Raw genomic sequence first — 17985 nt, 5'->3', positions numbered from 1 at the left:
ATCTGCTGACTTACCTACTTTGGAAAACCATATAATTACAGGCTGTGCTTAGAACAACCCTCATTCTCCAGAACTGTAAATGAATGTTCCAGGTGGCTTGATGCAGGTATTGTATTCAAAAACTACTGGTATCTCAAAGAGATGAAAATCCTTATTAACAGCAGACATTTGAGACAAGAGAACAGAAGAAAAATCTGTCTTTATGTTCTGTCCTTCCCTACTCAAAATATTACATTCTGCTGAAGAAAATACTGTTTTGATGCAAAATGAATCTGAGAAGTTTTAAAGGTCCATCAGCAGATTAAGAAAAAGCCTAAGATGATGTTTGACAGATTTGAAGAAACTGGTTTTTAAACTAGCTTGGGAAGAAAAATATTTTCTCATTTTTAATTTTTTCTGAGCTGCAAGTACATTAATAGTATTAATTGTCACTACCAAACAATAACTGTTCATCTACTTCATAATTTTAATTAGGAAGGCAGAGGTTCCTTCACATTTTGTCAGTATCTCAGTCTTTTCAGGTTCATGTTCCAGCAAAGTGCAAAACAAGAAAGGTAATGTTAGGGGGCAATTACTTCTGATGGTCTCAGCAGAGTAATACCATAGCATTTATAAACACAACAGAAAAACAAGAAAGAAGCGATAGGACTTCTACACAAAGCTGACTGCTCCTTTCCAAGAGCCTAGAGCCAAACATGCAAAGGCAGGAAATATGAGTGTTTATTTCACAACTGCAAGGGTCCACACAGCGGGTGCTTTACATAGGACACATCTTGTAGCACTGCAATAAAATACTAGTAAAGCTCTGGGAACACTGAAACTGGTTACAAAAATTCCCCGTGTAAGATTTTCTGCAAAAGCTGAAATAAGGTCAACGCATACAGTATAGCATCATGCTTAAAAGGTGTTTTGGTGTCCTAAGGAACTAATGCCTGTTGTTCAAAAATAAAAGGAAACCAAGAATACACCATCATGAAGCCACAACTTCCATTAATTGAATTTTTATTAAAAATATATGTATTTTTTTCCTCAGTTTGTAAATTCAGGCATCAGAGACCAATTTGTTAAATGAGGAAGATGGACTGCAGCATTTAGTAACCAAAATAAACTTTTGATTCATATTTAGAAAAGAGATACTTGTTGAAGAGATGAAACTAAAATACACAAGATGCTGCACATCCTCAGCTTTAAACCGACAGCACATGGAATTTTTCACCTTAGCTCACACATATTAAGGGGGTAATAGAGATGGTGTATAAGTAAGGCACTAGGATAGGTATCCAGTCTTAGATCTTTATTTTCAGGTCTATCAAATAAATAATAAAAATTTTAAAAGTCAAAAAACCTACAATGAATTCGGCTCAGAAGAGATCATTCTTCACTAAAACTACCACCAAGAGAGACGTCATTCAAGCAAACTATTGAAGATGGAAGATTCATTTGGCTTCATTCCAGTCTTCACAACAAGGTTTCAATTACACTATATTTTAACATACACAACAAAACTTCAGAATTCAAGATTCAGAAACCAAGACTACAAAGAGAATCAGGAAATGTCCATGATGCCTGTAGTATAAAACAGAATGTATTGTTTACAATGCTTTGTTTAAACCTAGTTATACAAAATAGTAATAAAAATACTAGTGCTGACTGCTTAAAAAAATTCACTATTTCTACTAATTGGGTTTGGTTTTTTTTCATACTAGTCAACTGCAAGGCTGCAACTTTTGAGGCTGGGAGAGAACATACTGATTTTGATACCAGCAATATAAATAATCCTTTTTACCATAAGGCCACTTTTACATCTTTGTCTGTTTCACTCATCTGCACACAAAACAACTACGATTTGTAACAATTATAATTGGGTAATGGGCAAGGCTCAGACTAAATAGGGGCGTCAAGAAAAACTGAAGCCTGATTTGAAGGATCAAGGATGTCCTCTTGTACAGTTGTTATTTTTGACTGAAGAGGTTCTGATATCTTGGACTAGTAAAACATCAAAGTTTCTGACTGCAGATAGCTTCAAATTTGAAGTGCAGGACTTTTACCCATGTTGTAAGGCTGGACTGAAAGATGCAAAGCTGAAAGAGAAAGAAAAATATGTTTTAAAATATTAAATCATGCCACATTCAATAAAAGACTTGCTTTCATTGGAATTTAATATAAAATTTTTTTTTGAAAAAAAATTTAAAAATAACTGACAGGTGACAGCAGACAGTACTATAGCTCATTGGGACTTTTGCATAGAGTATGCTACTGTGTCATTCCTTTAAAGAATCCCCTTGGTAGTCCACATCTCAGCATGAAAAGAGACACCTTGAAATCAGAAAGTAATAGATGAAACATAAAAATAGACAAAATAATCAACACAATCCTGCCACCATCTCTCTTATGATCGGAAGAGTTTCTTTGGTGTGTTATTTGTACTAAACTACATTCATTTGTTAAATGAAAAACTCAGGCTTGGACAATTAATTTTCCAAATATATGGGCCATGTTTTAAAATTAACTTACATACATTCAAGTTATGTAACAGCAGCAAGCTTACAGAGAAATTCATTACTGTAAAATGAGCAGAAACCACCTTATTCATAACACAGTTTTTCACTGTAAAGCTATACATGAGTAAAACTAAAGACAAAAAAATCAGGAGCTGTCAAGAGTAGTTCAGTGCAGGCCAGTAATCAGCATTTTAAAATTAATTAATAATGCAATTTGCATTGCCACAGAAAAATAATTTATTTTGGAAGCAATTGCTTCTCTTGAATTCTTCACGTTTGTAGTACACAGTAATTGGAAAAAATACCACAACAGGACTCAAATCTTAACCCAAAAAAACCCCAAACAAAAATCCCAAACCAAACTATTCAAAACAACACCCTAGCCCCAAACTCATCTAAGAGGAGTAAACTCACTGTTCATTTTTTAAGACTTCAGTATTTAAAGCAAGTCCCCCATCTCCATTTCTGTCCCTTAATAGCACTGTTCACCAATCTTCTACAGATCTGTTGTACACTTGCATTAACATTACAACTGTTTCTCTGCTGCACTGATGCTACAGTCTGGCCAACATTGAAGCAGGGACAAGATACTCATGGCATGGCAGCTTCAGCAGAGTGTATGTTCCACATCAGTGAAGTAGCATGGCTTGATATAAAACTCACTTGAAATGTGTGTATGTCCAAAAAAAATCTGCACTACCTTGTCAGAGCACAGAGACATGAGCAGTTCCACTTGTTTGCTTTTTGACAAAGTCTAACACAAGTGACATGATTTTTCAAGTTCTGATCCTCTAGAAAAAAACCCCACAAACCTATCTCACTCACTATCAGCAGATCTCTTTACATGGAATTTGCAGCATACAAAAGAGACACTGGAAACTTATTGCCCAAGTACTAAATTTCAATAACCCATATTTTATCCCATATATGGTTCTTCTCTTTCTTAAAAGCATAATTTTCTTTGCTTTTCATATTACAGGAGCCTCTCCAAAAACGAAGCAGCAGGAAGACAAACAACCCTATGCTTTTTGAACTAAAGATGAATTCATTAAATATGCCAGACAGCAAAGCCTAAAGCACTGAACTTCCCCAAAACCCTGAAAAAAATGAGTACATTTCCTAACATTAATTACAAATCTGCACTAAAAATTTTATATATATATAAAATCATTAAGGGAAGCTCCATTACCAGTTGATTCTACACACATTGCATGTTGCAGGATAAGCATCATATGCTTTATAAACTGCATTTATAAGCAGTTTGTATTTATGTTCATTTTTTATAACTATTTTAGACAACTTATGGTATCCATTTGCTTGATTCCTTAATGCTACTGGTATTAATAATAATCCTACCAATACTGCAGCATAGTAATATAATCTGTATAAAACCTACTAATACAATTATGTAACTGTAAATAAAAATCACAGTGGAGTCCTTCCATTTGTTAATTATACATTACAATGTTGTTTTGTTTATAATGTCATTCTGTTTTTCCACAGCTGTGGGTGGACAAGCATGACAGTTTTTAATGTTGCAAGGCTTTTCAAAGTGGAGGAAAGCAGTAACAGAAGCAGAAAATTTAAAAGCATCATCTGTTACTGTAAACTGATGATATCTTGCATCATCTATAGTTGAGCATAGTCATACTATTTAATGAGCATTTACTAGAACTAAGGCACCATCATTATTCTAATTACAGTTCCTTGTGAAGAATGTGCTCACAACAAATTGTTTGCTGTATACTATCCACTGATGCCAGGCACCACCAACCTAAAAAAAAAAAAAAAAATACGTGTTTGTAATTTAAGGATGGCTACAAGTTTGGAGCCTTAAGCTCCTTTCTGAACCACTCTCTTCTGTATTGGCTGTGCAAACTGTATGATAACCCGGATCCAATATAATTTACTGACAATTAGCACTTTTTTCAAAATACAAATGAGCTAATAATAATCTTTATTACACGTAAAAACAGTTTGCATCGATCAGCCAAAGTACTCTTCTGTACTACAGTTGTGAAGAAATTTTGTAAGAATTATGTGTAAGCAAGAGACCAGGAATACCTTTGCTAAATCAACTCCAGCACTTTCTAATTACCTTCTACAACATTACTAACTTTTCCTCTATATTAAAGCATAGTTGAAATGTGGGGAGAAAGGAATACCCTAAGTAAAATCTAGTCCTGTATCACTTAATTTTTCTGTGAAGCCTGAGGTCAGTTTGTGTCTGACCACTCAAACTGGATTATCAAATCCAAAGCAACGACAAAACAAAACCAGAAAAAAGCCCCCACAAAACAACAGCAGAAGAGAATCCTCAAACTCCCACAGCCTATTAAAAAAATCTTACTTGGAACTGTTGAAATCAAGAGGAAGTCACCAGTAATAAATTAAAGTTACAAACTTCCTTTGTGATAATGCTTTCTAGAACATTTGCTTAGAAACAGAGTATCTCAAGTTGTCTTTTATGAATTATTCATCCAAAATTGATCGAACTTCTTGTTAAAGAAGACAGACCACTGACAAGGGAGACAATCTGAAAAATATCTGTTAAATTTTGTCTATTTGTACAAGCAAGGAACCAGTTCAGCCCGCCTTCTTGTTAAAGAAGACAGACTGCTGACAAGGGAGACAATCTGAAAACTATCTGTTAAGTTTTGTCTATTTGTACAAGCAAGGAACCAGTTCAGCCCTCCAGCCTGCAGAGAATTTGAACATTTATGGTGAAAACCAGAGAAATTTACAACACGAGCCCTTACATCAGACGGATGTTACAAGAAATCTTGTATTTCTCAATGTCTGCAGAGCTACCATCTTCATCTAGCACTATGCCAAGAAATTAAATATTATTTTTAAAATTCAACTATCTTTAAAGACCTTTAATCTGTCTTCTGGGAAAGTAACCATTGTTTGTGACAAAGCTTAGTATTTTCAACACTGCTTGGATTCATTAGGAATTTGAGTAGTAACTTCAGCCTAACATTTTTTGATGTGATATGCATATCCATACACATACATGTTTCATCTGCAGACAGATGAATGAAAATTTTTGCATATGATTTCTGTTATTAGCTGATTAGAAAACATGTGACAGTAATATGGGAAAACACTGGCAAAGTCAAACATGTTGAAAACAATACTATGAGTAACAACAATTCAAACCCTGCACTGAAAAAATACCCTTTCAGATGTGTTGAAAATTACAGAAAGTTAAATTGTCATTACCTGACTTGTGCAGAAACACAAGGTTTAGTTTTCATATGAAAGAGCTATTTTTTTAGTTATGTAGCAAAGGTACATCACAATACATCAAGCAAACAGGCTGAGACAGTCCTAAAGCGAAACAGACAACCCATTCTGTGAGTAATGAAAAAAATATATATAAAACAGCTATGATGGTTACAGCTTATAAACTTCAAGACAAATGGAAAAGAGAGCATGAAGTCATTGTTCAAAGCTCAGGTGCCAAATGATGACCTATTAACAGAAAGCAAGCAAGCATTGCCTCTTACAAAGAAAGATGTTGTATAACTTGTAAACTTCTTTGATCGTGCAAATCTCATGTTTGTAAAACAGGATTCCCCCTTTCCCAGACAAACCCACTATATCTGCGGTACAAGGTAAGCATACTTTGACTTTGCATGTGGCCAGCAAATCACTGCATGTATTCCTCAAGATATAAATTGACTCCATTTGTCACACACTGATCTGAAATAAAACAACACTGAAGTATCATTCTTCTACTGTTGTTCTAGCAGGCAGAGTAGAATTACCCTGGGTCTGTGTAAGGCCTATGTAAGCATCACCCTTTGGGAATTCTGTACACAAAGAAAGCTGACTACACGATTTCCACACATTATCTTCAACCTGAATCAATTCTCCAAGCTTGGTATTACAATAACAACAAGTTAGTGACTTTGCATTTGTTACAGGGAATACAAAAGGTTCAAGTGACTACTACTCTGCATCCTGAATTTTAAGTACGTTACTTTAACATGACATCCTGCAAAGCTCTTGGCAAATTATTTCCCCTGTTTGGGGCTGCAACTTCAGTTTAACTTCTTTTCCTATAAGCAATTTGTACCACAGCATTGACAAAAATTTCCAAAGTTGAAATAACTATAGAGCAAGATATAAATACAAATGTTGTTTCAGATCTTAGTTCTGCCTTTGATATTTCTTGAACAGTAATTTGATAGCATTTGTGTCTTACACTTTCTCATTTTCTCTAATACAATGAACAGAGAAAAAAGGGTAAGAGTGACCATCTAGCTGGTTTCAAAAGGGAAACAAAAATTCCTTGAAAATTAGTCCAAACAGCAAATTAAAACCCCCTTTTCATTACCTTAAATGTTGATGGTTTTGATCGGTTTCCAAGAGACAGAACTCAAATTAATCATCTTGCACTTCTTCTCTTTTGCACTGTACTAAAAGTGTTTTCTTTTTCTTGCACTAATAATTAAACAAGGACAAAATGCCAAAGCATTTGAGATACAACTTTTGCTCCCTCTTGTATCTTAATGACAGCAAGTGAATCTGCAAGGTTTAAGTTATTTGTAGCATACGGCTACAAAGTAAAGTAATTTGAACAAATGAGAACTTTATTACTTAGACTAGTGATGATAAAAAGTGATGCACTGACAGTCTTAAATTTTCTGCTATTAGGCATGAGGCTCAATACTGCAAGCTTCCTTATACCACCATTGTGTCTCAGTCACATTCTATATACAAAAATCCTGTGATTATGTGCTAAGAATCTTTCTACATTTAGCAAATCTGATTATCTTCTGCTGAAAGGGCAGGTTGTATCAACAGCTTTGCAATGCAAACATATAAATTAACACATTTCCAAAACAAAAACCCTAAACCACTTAAGACTGACATTACAAACCTGAGGATACCCTTAATCACCATCTGTGGCAACTCATGGGCTGTCTCAATCCAACCTCAGCTAGTGATTCATACACTATATTATTCTTCTGGCAGCAGTAAGAACTGGCAACGCAAAACTGGGTTTGTTGAATCCTATATTGTTGTGTATCCCTGTATCTCCTGTAATGCTACTTTGATGTTATAAACTAAAATAAGCAGATTTAGTTGAGTCACTGCCACATCTTCCCATACTGGTTAGATTTAGTAATAAAAAAATCAAGACTTTCTGAACTCTAACACGACATTGAAAAAAGAAAACCCATAGAATGCTTCAAAATATTAGCAAAACCAGAAAGAATATAGGACAAGTTCATCTCAAAGCTGCATTTTTAACAGCTATCAAGTAGTTTAAATTCCAAACATCATATTTTGCTTTAAAAATATTCAAAGAAGTATTTTTGTATCCAGAAAGCAGCCTTTTGAGACGTAAACAATTCACTGAAATACAGGCTACCCAACACCGTTCTGCTGTCGTGGTAACGCCCAAGATGATAAAAACTAAGGAAATGCAATCTGCTTAAAATTAAACACCCTTACAAAGACACACGTGGTAGAGTCTTAAAAATAAAAGGAATTCTTTTTTTTTTTTAAATAAAACCGCATGGAACTAAATTTGAGCACCCCTTCAATCAGGCAATCCTCAGCAACCAGGAAGAGCAAAGCTACTATTAAATTCTTTTAGTAGGCCACAATGATGCAGTTATTATAGCTGCACAGTAAATGAATTTTCATGTATTTGTTTTTCAAACATGATACAATGAGTCAATAAAGCTCGGAAGGGCTTCTTAAATACAAACAAATGCCAAAAAAATCCCAGGTGCCAAAGGTAATTGTTCTATATTTCACTCTGATGTATGGAGTTCTAAAGCACAGTGTCTAAAAATTACTATTAAAACTTTCTCTCACATAAGCAAACGACTAATCACAAATATCTTCAATTTGATATTAAAAAAACAAAAGGTAGGTTAGCAGGTAGAACAGCAATAAAAAAAATACTTCAATATTAAAACACAGTAAGGGTAATAAAGGCATTCTTATTCTTGGACTGAGAGATCATGAGTGAAACCCTACCGTCTTTTTCAGCTCACTTACAGTGTAGAGTACCTTTTGTCACAGAGGGATATTATCAACTTCGGACGCAATCTCATTATTAAGTTTAAAGGCAATTTCAGATACGCCCACATGGAAGTTTAATGGGGCTTTTTCATGTTCTTCTTTCTCCCCTCCCTGTCAACTACTTAATTACTGTTACATGAAACCTCACTGCAGTGATTACACAAAGTGAAAAAGCCCTCAGTATCTCTAGTATTAGAATTGCACCTGTACCAGATAAAAGTCACATGTAAGCAACTATTTGATTTTTTTGGTTGATGGTGATCCTTCCACGTAAGAGGTCTCTGGAAAGAAGGAAATGACAACCTGGAACACAGATATCTAATTTCTTTTCTACGAAAAAAAGTCAGGTTTAAAGCGCATAATTGAACAGCATAGAAGAATTATACATTTATCAAAATAGGTATTTATACAATAAAACATTTCTATTCAAACTTTTGGGCCAAACTAGTTTCTAATGCTCTATTTAAATGACCAAAAAAAGTGTATGAGTGCAAAGGAAATTAACTGACTGTATGACATACAGACTTCTATTGCAAAACTATGACTTTCTGTTTTGGCATGAGCAGCATGAAACATTTGGTGAAAGGAAAAAAATTATCTTCCAAGACCAGTAATAAATTCCTAAGACACACTGCCACACACACCTGTTGCCATGTGGCTTTTTGCAAAAGCCACACTGCTTGCTGGGCACCCAAATATGTTTGCTTTCACTAGCAGAGGTATGTTCCAAGCCTTCCCTTTTAACAGTTGAAATGTTATCTGGAATGAACAAGGGGGGTTCATCAAGTGAAAGACTCTTGCTACTTCTTCTCTGGCGAGGTTGGAGATTCTTATCATTTCTTTTTGGCTTGTTTTTTTCTTTATCATCCTCCTTCAGATGTTCTACAACAGGGGGATCTTTAGTCTCTCCCTCTTCCTTTGTGGAGCTATTTGCTTTTAGCCCAGTTGCAAGCTGGTGTTTGCTGGCTTGCTTCTGACCAGGATGTGAAACATGGCCTGACAATGAATGCACAGAGTGGTGGGTATCTTTAGAACTGCTTTGATGAGTAGGAGATTTCTCACTTGCTTTTTGAACTGATGACCTCTGGGCTTGCCCAGAAGCCTGGACTCGGGGTATTTTCTTCAGCTTTGTGTTGGTCTGCTTTTTTACAGTCACCCCAGAAACGCTACTCTTTGCTTTCAAACCCAGATCAGATTGTTTCTTCCTAATTTTAACTGGATTATTTGGATGCTGATGACTCTCTTGCTCATCCGCATTTCGCTTCAGATTTGCAGAAGAGGGACCGTGAAGGCCTGAAACAGCAACACCAGCTCTCGTTCTTGACCGCACCATTTCTTGTTGCACTGTACGCGACTTTTGCCGAGTACCTGCAGTCAGGTTTTGTTTATTCTGTACTACAGATTTACTATGCCAGGGCCTAACATTCTTTTCACATTTTGTTGAAATACCAATTTGTTTCTCATCATCCTGAAATTTTGATGCCTCTGGGCCTTTTACTTTAGCACTGCTCATCTGCTGCTGCACATTTTGGCTTGACTGGTCAACAACAGTGCTTTCTAAAATGCTATTTCCAGGGTCAGCAGAAGTAAATTCTTTGCTTTTCAAGTCTTTATTATCACAGTCTGTACTGTCCAATAGTTTCTCTGATGGAGCTTCAGTTTTCTCCACTCTCTTGTCATCACCTCCAGCCTCTGTTACAAATTCCTTTACTGACAATGTATTTTCATCAGGAACTTCCACATTGTGGGAACCTAAACTGCAATCAACCCCCTCTTTCACAGAGCTGGAAGAAGTTGAAAAGGTATCACAAATTTCATCTGTATTCATGCAAGCACTAGATGAATCATTATCTTTTCCAGTTACTTCAATTTTATTATGCTCTTCTGTTTTCTTCTCTGATTCCTCTGCTTTATTACCAGTCTTTTCTTCTGAAGAATTTTCCAAGCCCATTGAATCAATCACATCACTTGTTTCATTTTTAACTGGAATCATTTCAGTATCTGCAGATACTGAACAAACAGACTCAGCACTCCCAGAATCAGTCTTTGTTGCAACCTCTGCTATTTCCTTTGTTTCCCCAGGAGAAGGAGAACAGGGTCCTGTTAAATTAGCACAACCTAACTCTTGGGATGTTTCTTCAACTTTTGCCTGCTCAGGGGTTTCAGACTTTATTTCTTTCACATCTTCAGGACCAGGCAGACATTTTGTCTTACTTTGAGATGCTGTTACTGCTGCTGCTGTTCCTTCTACCTGTCCTGACAGTCTTGTACTACGCCTAACCTCCCTAGGCTGCTCCGTTTTCAAGCGTGCAGCAACATCTGTCTCTTTAACTGGACTTCTGTCTTGTTTCTGTCCATTTTTTGGAGCAGATCCACTTTTTACAGAAGATTTCTTGGTATTAACAGGAGGAGCAACATTCGAACGCTTGGCTAGCGTGCTCTGCCGCAGACTCCGTACTGGTTCTAGGAAGGAAAAAAGAAAGTCTCTTAGCTATTCTGCTTCCTTCTCTTTGCAAATACAAGATTTACCTAGAATAAAACTGACTTACCCCAATTTAGCTTACTGGCTACAAAGAGAACTTAAAACTTACTTAAAAACCTCCCCAAAACTAAATTACTTTCATTTCCAATTTCAAACTGACATAGTTTGGATGTAAAATCTCATTATTCTAAAGGTTATGGAATTTCTAAATAGTATGAACAAAATGCAAGTGATGATAGAAAGACAATCAAAACCAACTCTACTTTTCTACCTCAAACAAAAATTGCACAAGCTATTTTGTGATTAGAAGTATAACTGAAGTTTAAAAGTGTTTTAGAGAACAGTCTACGAATCTGAGATCCAGTCACATTCTCACCTGATGACAACTTTTACATTTTCTAAATAAGCAACCATTCCAGTGCCTTTCTAAACAGCATAATCACCAGCTTTGTACCACAGGCTCTTATTTAAATTCTGATCTCCATATTAAGTAATTTTATCTTACTAACTCAAACTGCTCTACAGGGGGAAAAAAGCATAGCAGTAAACAATTCCACTTCCACAAGTTAGAAAACCCCTAGCTATAATCAATTAGTTACTACAAACAATGAAAATATTTTAATAAAATATTTATTAAGTATATTGAGATATTTAGATTAAAGATGTTCTGACTGCAATTATAATAACCTAATTTAAAACAAAAAGAGAATATGCAAATAAAAATTAATAGAATCAAAACTTTAATTGGAAATAGACATGCTAACCTAATATTCCAATGCTGTTTTGCAACTCCATCATCTTTTGTTGTTGAAGAACCACATTATTAATCTTTGGTAGGTAAAAGGATCAAAATCTGAAATATTAGTTTAATGACCATAAGCCATAAGGAAGACACTAAATACTTATTAAAGAGGAATTCTAACTGACTCATACCCTATGAATGCCAGGTGCTAGCTGCAGTGTATAAAAAAGGAAGTGTCTATATTGGAATTCACACAACCAAATTAAATTTATAATTTGTTGGGGGTGGGATTTTAAAGACTGAATTGACTTCAAATGTGCAAACACAATCTACGATCACCTTGTGCCATTAAACGTGGTGATTTCCTTGGTGATGTGACTGATGCTTCTTCAGCACGGTTTCTCAAATTCCTATTAGGTAAAGCAAGCTCATCATCATCAATGGTGTCATTACCACTCTCTTTAACTCCTTCTCCATCCATAGTATCATCAAGACCAATAACTGTAAAAAAAAAACAAACAAGAAAAAGCCTAAAACTTAAAATGGTCAAAAAGCGTTGGAGATATAATGCTGAGCAAGACGGGGGAAGACACAATGAAAAATAAATAAATTGGCCATCTAAAATCAAACAACAGGGGAAAAAAATTAAGAAATGAAGGACAGAAAATTCCCATGTGAGGTAGTTTCAGTGTAGAAGCTATCACCCAAAGCTTAAAACTTCTGTAGATAGTCCTTACAGCTTGTTTGCGGACTCACATTTTTATTGGGGTTTTTTGCCACAGGAAGGTCCCCAGTCTTAGAGGATCAGCTGCCCCTCACTGTCCCTTCCCACCTAAGAAAAAGTGAAGAAAGGTAAACAGCAGAAAGAGCTGATCCAGAAACGCAGAGTTCAAAAATCACAGTTTTCTCACAGAATACCATTTTAAAACTCTCAGCCCCACCCATACCACATATCTGCATCTTTAATGCCTTTTAGGAAGAGCTTTAGGTGCAACAACCAGTAACCTCCCAGGAGAGACGGGGAACATTGTCTTTGGTGAATTCCTACCCTCCACTAACCTGAGAAAGATCCCAGAGGCTGCTCTTGAAAACAGGTTTCCTAAGAGGCAGTCAGGTCACTATACCAGCCATTCTCCTCACTTGCTCTAAGTTAGGTTCTTGCAGTGGTAGGCTCTCCTATCCAAAGTTCCTATGTGTGAATCCTGGTCCCCATGGGATGCAAAATTTGTGAGACCAAGCCAAACACCCAAGTGATTTTACAAAACACATAGGAAGGTCTGACAAGTATACCAGAGGTTCCAAATAATCAAGTATGCCTGTTTTTCACTATTAAGACACCTACCTTGAAGAATTTTTAAGAAAAATTCACACAACACATATAAGATAGCTACAAATTTCTAAGCATTGCTAACTTATAATGGATATAAATAAATACATCAATCACAGAAGTCAAAAAAGCAAGAAGTTAAATTAAAAATTGTTGGAATTTTTAGACCAGCTCAGAAAATCTGTCAATTCCTGGTCCTTTTCAAGTCTGATATTACTGCAACTTAAAAAAAAAAACCCAATGCCCTTGTGAAGGCACTACGATAAAAAGCATACTTTTAAAATAACAGAAATTGGAAGCTGTAAAACACTGCTGAAGCCAAAGACTGACAGTAACCAAGTCTATCAATCTACAATCACCTGCCATGAAGAATTAAAAAAATAAAGTAACCAAGCAAGCTGTTAGAAGTTCAAATATTAGAAAGTTTTTTATTGGCCTCTTAAGGAAGGCTGATCATGGCACCAGGCAATCAGCATTCTGAACCTCTGTAATCAGATGGCTGCCAGGAGCTGAAAGCTTGGACTTGCTTAAGCTAACAATCTATGGTCATTCATTTTATTTTAACCGTAATTTTTAGTTACTGCATGGTACACATCAGTTACAAGGAAAAGTGTTTGTGGAAATTACCGTGCACTTCCACTTTCCAATCCACAGGACCACCTTTACATCTGTGTGTGTTTACAAACATACAGATATCATACACAAGGTGCATGAGGCTGATAAAGTTGGTCTTACTCCACTCAAGAGTGTTCCTTAATCACTTTTGCTATAAGCTACATAGTGGACATACTGGCAAAAAAAAATGACATTGTAACTGCCCTATTAGACATTATTTTCCCTTTAAATATCTAATACCGGCCACGGTCCAAGATGGAAACCTGAATGAGATGGACCCTCACTCTAACTCCAGCTGCCCAATCTCGTGTTCTCAAAGATTATATCCTCCCAGCAGCTCTGCACTTTGGTATTTGTGTTTTCATAGTGTTCCTACAAAACACGAAATTGGTTTTTGGGAACAGACTGTGACAAAAGAGACTCCTTTCAGATCCACTTCTGCTCCTTCTGTGTAGGACTAAACTACTAAGCTATTGAAGACAACATGAAAAATAACAACTACTAGGACAGCTTCTGAAACAACTCTGGAGTATATTTAAGGGCTGACATTAGAGCCTTGGGCTTTACAATGTTCTTGCTCAAGTTAATGAATTTTTACACTCTCCTTTATTAATAACAGAAGGGACACATTCAGTTTGAAATATTAGAATTAAAGTATTTTCATACTTACAAGACTCTGTGCTGTAGCTTTAATTTTACAGAGGAATTTGAAGCACAGAATCTTGCTAATTTCAAACCACCTGAGCTACAACTCGGCTAGTACAGACAGCCTCATGAGGCCCCCGATGAGGAGCATTCCACACACAGACCCTGCTGGGAAGAGAGAAAGTGGCAGAGAACAGCAATAGATACAAAGAAGACTAGGAAAATAAATTATGAAGGAGAAGTGGAGGTAAAGAAACAACCTTAGGAAAAGTAAACCAACAAAAGCAAAATCAGAAAGAACTAAACAAAAAGAGATCATCTTAGTAACAAATATCTAAAGATTATCTCAGCAATAAGTATAGAAATTAGAAAAATAAAATAGGAAAAAATAAAGAAAAAACATATCTGAATAGGAAGAATTGTACACCAGTGTACAATTGAACAGACTGCAAATCAGAAAAATGTGAGTCACATTCAACATATTTATACTTGAAAAGGCACCACTGACCTTCACCTTACTATTTTGAGTTTCTCCATTACTTATAAAGTATCTAAATTTCCAAACAACTGTGTTGTACTACTGACTCATTTTTATATATGTTATACCGTAACAGAATAACATACAGTAAAAACAGTCTACTTGCAAATTTAAAGCAATGTTTTCCCTATGCTAAAACAAAACCATGACCATTTTTTAATTCTTCAGCAATGTAAAACTGAAGAAAATAAGCCTTACTTTCTGGTGAAAGAGGAGGTAAGGAGAAGAAAACACCCCTAAATACATCATCAAAAACTGTGACATTTATAAATCTTTATTAATGTAAGACCTCCCTTGATTATTTTCAGCCACAACTAAGACAGAAATACTCAGTTTCTTGACACACTGACCAAGGTTAGTCTCAAGTGTAGAAGTAAATTTCTTTCCTGTAGATGTTAGCCCTGCATTTCTTTTGCTTAGGTAAGCACATCGAACAGAACATCACTGTTGTTCCTGCTTTGCACTGTTGTAAAATGCTATGTCCAGCTGAATCACACTAAGGGCACGGATGTGCAAGTCCACAGCAATTTCCATATAAGCATCACAGATTATATGGAAATGGTTGAACATTTTAGAATTTCTACTATGTTATATGTGAATAACAACATAAAGACATAACATTATGCTTCAATGAAAAGAACAGTTACATTCTAAAGCAGTAACTAACACACCTAGGTAAGCCTGCAGAAGAGCCAATAAACTCCAGTGAAGCAACAAAACATATATAGCGATATTTTGTCAGTAAGTCTCAAGATTGTAAACGAAGATGGTATACTTTCTATGAAAAACCTTTCCCTTATTGACATTTGTGATGCATATATTCAAGAAACAGAATTAAAAATACTTTTTGTTAAAAATATATATATTTTTAAGAGAAATTGCATGACTGATGACATAACTTACATAAGTAAACATCAAATTCCAACTGTTTTACTAAAGTTTGCCTGTAACCCCATGAACTGAGAATTGGCCTGCAAGTACCTTGAGCTGACTCCCCAGTGCAAAAAAGAATCATAGTAAGTAACATGAAATATTAACTAAACATTTGCTCCCTTTCTCCATTAATGTCTGTGTTGTAAAGAGGTATTTTTACAGTCTTTAGAATAAAGACATACGAAAATCAACTAGGATTAATAAACTTAATACAGCATGTATCTTGACAGAGGACCGCATACCCATTTTATTATAAAGATGGAGCTACATCACAAGCCTACTGATTTGTGGTTCTTTAGTGACACAAGCCCGTTACTCTGGAAATAAGGAGCAGTAAAGCACAAATTTCAACAACAAAGTAAAAACACTGCACCAAACCAAGTACTTTAATGTAAATTAATTACTTTTATTAAGAAAAGAGTCTTCACATATTTACAAATCATAGAGCTAATCTAAATTGCTTTGCAAATCAGTACAGATCCAATCTCTCTCCACCCATGAAACTGATCCAAAGGCATAAATAACTAAATACTTCAGGAGGACCTAAGCTGGGGAACACAGGTATTTTGCCACCTACAAACAGAAAAAGGCACAAAATAAGCATTCTCCAGATTCTCAATACCAATACAGTAAAATTAAATTTTATACAGAAAAGTTACTGGTCATAAAACACTGTGTAACTGTTCACATGGACAGCTCGGAGGAAGGAAGGCAATAAAGAGGTAAGAACAACTGAAGACCAAATTTTGGGCTGGAATCTCAAAGTTACATTCCAAATTACTTCAAATGTAGGAAGAAAAATACATGTACATTTGGCTTTAGTGAAAAGAGGCTGAAATGCCTAATACAGCCAGACATCGCACTAGCTAAAGAAAAGAGTATTTGTAGTCAGAAAAATTGGTTTGACTCCAAAGATTCAGTAGGTGATCATGATTTTAGCAGAGGTAATGCTGCTTTTAACAACACTCATGAAAACACAGGCTAAAATCAGGAAAAGCAGATGGCACTTGATGGAAACACCCAGAAGCAATCCAGAGGGACAGGAAAAAAAGGGCAATTAAAAACATGTACCTAACACATTTGTATATTCTTACAGCATCAGTCTTCATCATTTATAGTAAGTACCTGATCTAATAAACATACCCATAAACTAAATTAGTTAAAAGTTTGATTTTAATATGAAATCTAGAAATGTCTCCAGATGATATGCAATTATAATTCCATTCCCTGTATTATAAGTATAATAAATCAAACTACCCCAGTAAATGACATCCTGAAAAGCTACAGAGTTTGTGATAGCTAAGAAGTAGCAATTTAGTATGAATGTTAAGTTGCTTAGCTCACTGGCATGTGACCAGTATGACCTGCTGTGCTCACAGGTGGATAAGCTTCCAGCATGTCTTCCAGCAGGAACAGAACAAAACAGAAAACCTATCACCAGGGTACCATTCAAAGTTGAAATAAGTGTGTTGCTCTTTGAGTTAGGTCATATTCTAAACTTCAGAGTTTCCACTTCTCATCAATGAATTGTTCAATAAGGTAAAAAAAAAAATCAACACAACCCCAAGAGCATGCTTCCACACCCACTCACACCACTCAAACATTTAAGATGGCCAAGAGCTGCTCTACACAATCTAATTTTCTGCATTGGCCATGCACAGATTGGAAGAACAGCCACCTGATCAAACTGACGAAAAGAAGCAGAGAGGCACCTAAAATATGACCTGGGGCACTTCTAATTGCTTCATGAATTTAGATTTCATTTATTTCTCAAAGTCTGATTTTGTCAAATTCTGTCCTTTAACTGGCAAGGAGAACAATTATATCAATTTCTACTATCAACATGAGGTCTTTCTGCTAATACCTACTTCAGGACAGGAAGAGCCCTCCATAACTGCAAACTTCCTATGAGCTGCAGTGAGTAAGATGTGGATAGTTTGCACCTTGATTCAGAGAGGTAACAGAACTTCTTAACTGCGTTATAAGACCAGCAATATCCTCAGTCTAGGTTCATAAACCAGCAACCTAACTACACCTTTATAGTTTAGCAATCACCCTACACAAACACATTTTATAAGGATTTCAGCATAATTTGACCTCTACCCTATCCAGCCCGTGAGAGTTGTGAGAGTCATAGAGTTACGTCTACATGTG

The 17985-nt window shown here is 35.7% G+C and overlaps 1 protein-coding gene across 4 annotated transcripts in view; it reads right to left on the bottom strand.

Annotated features, from left to right (window-relative positions):
- Nucleotides 1-17985, bottom strand: part of PHF3 (PHD finger protein 3) — a 49666-nt gene that overhangs the window by 19742 nt on the left and 11939 nt on the right. For 2 of the 4 annotated variants that reach the window (XM_048297577.1, XM_048297579.1), the window contains exons 2-4: nt 12530-12605; nt 12113-12274; nt 9194-11012 (exon numbers count right to left, since the gene is read on the bottom strand). In XM_048297577.1, coding sequence (XP_048153534.1) covers nt 9194-11012; nt 12113-12254 — 1961 coding nt within the window. In that variant the 5' untranslated portion in view covers nt 12255-12274; nt 12530-12605. The remainder of the gene's footprint in view (nt 1-9193; nt 11013-12112; nt 12275-12529; nt 12606-17985) is intronic. The other 2 variants (XM_048297576.1, XM_048297578.1) reach the window with 1 other exon arrangement.

The sequence above is a fragment of the Corvus hawaiiensis genome, chromosome 3, assembly GCF_020740725.1.
Source record: "Corvus hawaiiensis isolate bCorHaw1 chromosome 3, bCorHaw1.pri.cur, whole genome shotgun sequence".
NCBI lineage: Eukaryota > Metazoa > Chordata > Aves > Passeriformes > Corvidae > Corvus > Corvus hawaiiensis.
This window is presented reverse-complemented; position numbering and strand designations above follow the sequence as displayed.